The sequence below is a fragment of the Austrofundulus limnaeus genome, unplaced genomic scaffold (assembly GCF_001266775.1).
Source record: "Austrofundulus limnaeus strain Quisiro unplaced genomic scaffold, Austrofundulus_limnaeus-1.0 Scaffold1587, whole genome shotgun sequence".
NCBI classification, from domain to species: Eukaryota; Metazoa; Chordata; class Actinopteri; order Cyprinodontiformes; family Rivulidae; genus Austrofundulus; species Austrofundulus limnaeus.
Window position 1 is genome coordinate 35,448 of NW_013953989.1, and position 3,981 is coordinate 39,428.

At 43.0% G+C, this 3,981-nt stretch overlaps 1 protein-coding gene across 3 annotated transcripts in view; it reads right to left on the bottom strand.

The window, feature by feature from the left end:
* Window positions 1-3,981, bottom strand: part of LOC106535840 (endophilin-A1) — a gene marked incomplete at its 5' end in the record, with an annotated part of 11,736 nt that overhangs the window by 4,381 nt on the left and 3,374 nt on the right. For 2 of the 3 annotated variants that reach the window (XM_014032962.1, XM_014032961.1), the window contains 6 exon segments: window positions 191-205; window positions 2,609-2,724; window positions 2,869-2,972; window positions 3,248-3,406; window positions 3,497-3,630; window positions 3,796-3,939. In XM_014032962.1, coding sequence (XP_013888416.1) covers window positions 191-205; window positions 2,609-2,724; window positions 2,869-2,972; window positions 3,248-3,406; window positions 3,497-3,630; window positions 3,796-3,939 — 672 coding nt within the window. 3 annotated transcript variants of the gene reach the window in all.

A 3,981-nucleotide genomic window follows, 5' to 3' on the forward strand; every position in this document is an offset into this window, starting at 1 on the left:
GTAAAAAAAAGGACATCACTCTTGTCTCACCTGGAGACCTTGCTGCAAAGGTGGAAAACAGTACGAGGGAGGGAGGGGAAGTGGTCGGGGATGGAAGAGGAGGAAGCGTTTCAGTGTAAAATGAAAAAAAAAAGATGTTAACGTGAACGGATTAACACACAGATGTAGAAACAAGTTTGACCGGGCTCACCTGGAGACCTGGCACCTACAAGAAGAAAGATCAGAGTGGGGAGGAGAAGAGCGAAGAGATGCAGATATTTAGTTCTAGACTTCCGCATCAAAATAATTTTTTTTACACTAAAGAATGCGTCGATCACAATTAGATGTAATGCAGAACAGGAAGTGTGTATCAGTTTACACTTCATTACTTTTTCATCAGACAGTTTGTCTTCCATGTCATGTTTACCACATTTCATCATGAAGTGATTTCTGTAACATATTGCTGACTACAGATATTTGAAAAGTAATACAAAGGTAACTTTTTAGATTTTCCTGCTCCAAAACACCTGATTACAACAAACAGCTGGCTAGTGCTGGGCAGTATACCGTTTTGTACCGAAAACCAGTTTTTATTTTTGTTATGATATGACTTTTCTGAATACCGGTGTAAATAGCCTGAACACGTGCGGAACGTTTCTTCGCGGCCGCCAGTGAGCTGTTTCCCTGGGGACACATTTCGTTGTAGCACCGCTAAGCGCAAAGCATGCTAACGTTATTGTTGGAACAACTGGCGGCGGGTGGTGTGTTTCAGCCGCTTATATGGTCTGACGTAAAAAAAAAACATCCCATTTTCACCAACGTTGAATAGTAAACAACTCTTCAGTGACGTGCACGGTTAGATTTAACGCGCTACGTTATAATGGAGACGTTATTGCATGGAGACTCCAGTGTGCTTCTATTGTGAAAAGCCCAGGGGGAAGTAGTTTTGTAGTGTAGCGGAGTTGACTGGTGTGCAAGGTGAGTCGTCCTTATTTTCTTAACGTATTTTATTAACACGTAACGATAGACTAGATAATGATTTTTTTCTCAACCCTTCACGATCGGACCTAAATGCATGATTACTGTCTACAACCAGGCGAAGAAGAAAAGATGTACAAGAGGAAGGAAACAGTGATACAGAGGTAAAGTAAAAGAAAAAAGTCAATAAGCAAAGTTTGTACATTTTATTATCAGCTGAGCTGTGAGGAAAAAAAAATACCGTCAAATACCGTGAAACCGGTGTAATTGTTGAAAATACTGTGATATAAAATTTGGGTCATACCGCCCAGCTCTACAACTGGCCTCCTCAGCAGAAACCTGGTAATGACCCACTGGATTACAACAAGTGTGTTGAAGCAGGAAAGCCTCTAACCACTGCTCCACTGCGCCTTTAGATCTTCAAGATTGGATTTGTTTTTAGATGACAGAAATTCACTTTGGTCTTGGCCCCACTTGGAAAAAGCTGTCAGCTCAATGCCCTGGTTCAAACAAACCTCTGTTTCTCCAAACTGAGGCTGTTCAGACGGCTTTCTGCTGCCGATATCGACCGCCTCCACAGAAACCAACCTCCAAAAAAACCCAATCTATCCCTCTAACATTAACAACATATTAATCTGACTCACTGCCTCCACGTTTGTTTTGATTTCGGTGTGAAGTTATCCAGTATCAGGTGGAATATAAGGGAGAGTAAATGATGCTAACAGCAGAGCCTGCATGGCTGTGAAATTAAAAGCCTTTATGTTTAATTGCAGCTTTAACTTGATGTTGCTAACAAGTGAATAAAAACATGCCTAGTGTATTCTTTTCCATATGAGGGAACTGTTTGCTCCTTCTTTTTCTGTACTGATTTCTTCATAACAGTAAAAAGCTAAATTAACAGATCATAGTCCACAAATTATCTTTCACAGAGAAATAATGTAACATATGGTTTGTCTTGTCATGAGAGGACTTCCCTGATAAGAAGTGACTCAAGTGCCCAGTATGCTCCAGCTGAACTGTCGATATCGGATTGGATTGTTGCAGCTTCATGATGAAAATTGCATCATTTTGTTCGCACTGTCGACATTTTGGCCCCTTCTTGTCGCAACCCGCTGGTCGAACTTATAAGAACTTATTGTGTGATTGGTTAGAGGTTCATGGCAGTGGTTCTGCTGAAAGCGCTCGGACGCTGCATTTTGCTTCAAACACTCACTTAAAAAAATAAAATAAATAAACTACTCGCTTCCAGAAGCCCACTGCTGTAGGCTACCTGAAAGCAAACATGGCCAAAAACTCCTGGATGGAGATATAACAGACATTGTGCACGGAGGAATCTGTCAGATAAAAATTGTAGAGCTTTAGCTGGGACAGAATTGCTGACAAATAACATCAGGTCTCGGATTGTTTATTTTTGTAAAAATGTGTAGACTCCAGCAGGAAGAAACCCCATGCAGTGACGTATACCGCAGTGGAAGGGGGTTTCCCAGGAGCTCGATATTGTATTTCAGGGCTATGAAAGGTGTGTGTGAAAATAAACCCTGTGCGTCGTCCAGCTGGCTGATGATAAACCATATTGTGAGCTTTAGTGCACCCACAGGACCCTGGACTAGTTTGGGGACGCATTTTGAAAGCGTGAAGTCTCTGATCTCACCTGGAGAACGAGCTCCGTGGATGCCTCCGTTGTGGTTCTCACTGATGCATAACTCCAGAGACGTTCGTGGTTTTGCAATAAACTCCTTCTTTGGTTTGCCAGAGGTGTCCCTTATCCTGCGAACAGGAAGATGAGGAATCAAAGTTCTGCTGCTTTGGCATCGTGGATAAACTTTAAAACTAAATATTCAGAACAAATATTGACGTCTGTACTTATTGTTTTTTAAAACTACATTCAGAATAAAGCAGAACGGTACTCACCGTTCATCAATCTTACTGGAGAGCTGTGTGAGGATTTCAGCAGCCCGGGAATGATACTGCACCTGAGCATGGACCAACGCAGCCAGCTGGCTCACCTGTTCAATCTGTTCACATAATATATTACACAAATTACAAATGAAATAAAAATGAATCAAACTTCAGAGGTAAATTAAACCAATCAGCTGAATATTTAAATATTTATGACTAAACAGACAATGCTGCAATACCAATGGCGCACCAATAGGGGGCAAGAGTGTTGGGTTAACTGATACTCTAAATTGTCTCCCTGTGATGGAAATGTGACCTGACCAGGGTGTACCCTGCTGGAGATGGGGGCTTAAAAGACTGAAAGCTTTGCACAGTTTTGTGTAACGCTTACATCACTCTCCAGCAGGTTGAACATGCTCTGCTCAGCGATCTCTTTCGAGTCGTCAAACTTCTCCAGAGCCTGTTTGATCTCGTCGTCCGTCACTTTGCCCTGACGCTTCTTCTTATAATCGAAGTCCAGGCGGCGGCCCTCCAGTTTCTTCAGGTGATGCTGCAAAATTTCAACCTTACAGTTAACGTTCCTAACAATTATTACTCTGCTTGTGACCTTCGGTTGTGCAACAGAGTGCAGCGCTTGTACCTGAATCTCCTTGATGTCCTTTTCGTGGAGGTTCTGCATCGGGTCGATGAAGTTCTGCTTCACCTCCATGTCCAGAGCATCCTTTACCTCACCCAGCTCACGCATGGCTTCTCCAACATCAATCAGAGCAAGACCTGAAAAAAAAAAGAAGGCAGAGATGACTCAAAACACATTTTCTGCAGCTGAACGCCTCATAGATATTTAAAGACTGTGTCTTTGATGGAATAAAATGGTGTCATTTTGTTCTCGTACAGCTAGTAAGAAGTTTCTGTTTGAAGCTCTCAGGGGCAGAAACTCACCAAAGGTGGACTCCTCTCCGAGCTCCCGGCCAAACCTCTGCATGGAATCCCCCAGCATGGTCTCGGTCTGCGTGTAGCCCGGCCCTTTCTCTTGGCCCCGCATACGAGACATGGAGTTCATCATGCTCATCTTGGCCCTGGTGGCTGTCAGAACACACACACACACACACACACACACACACACAC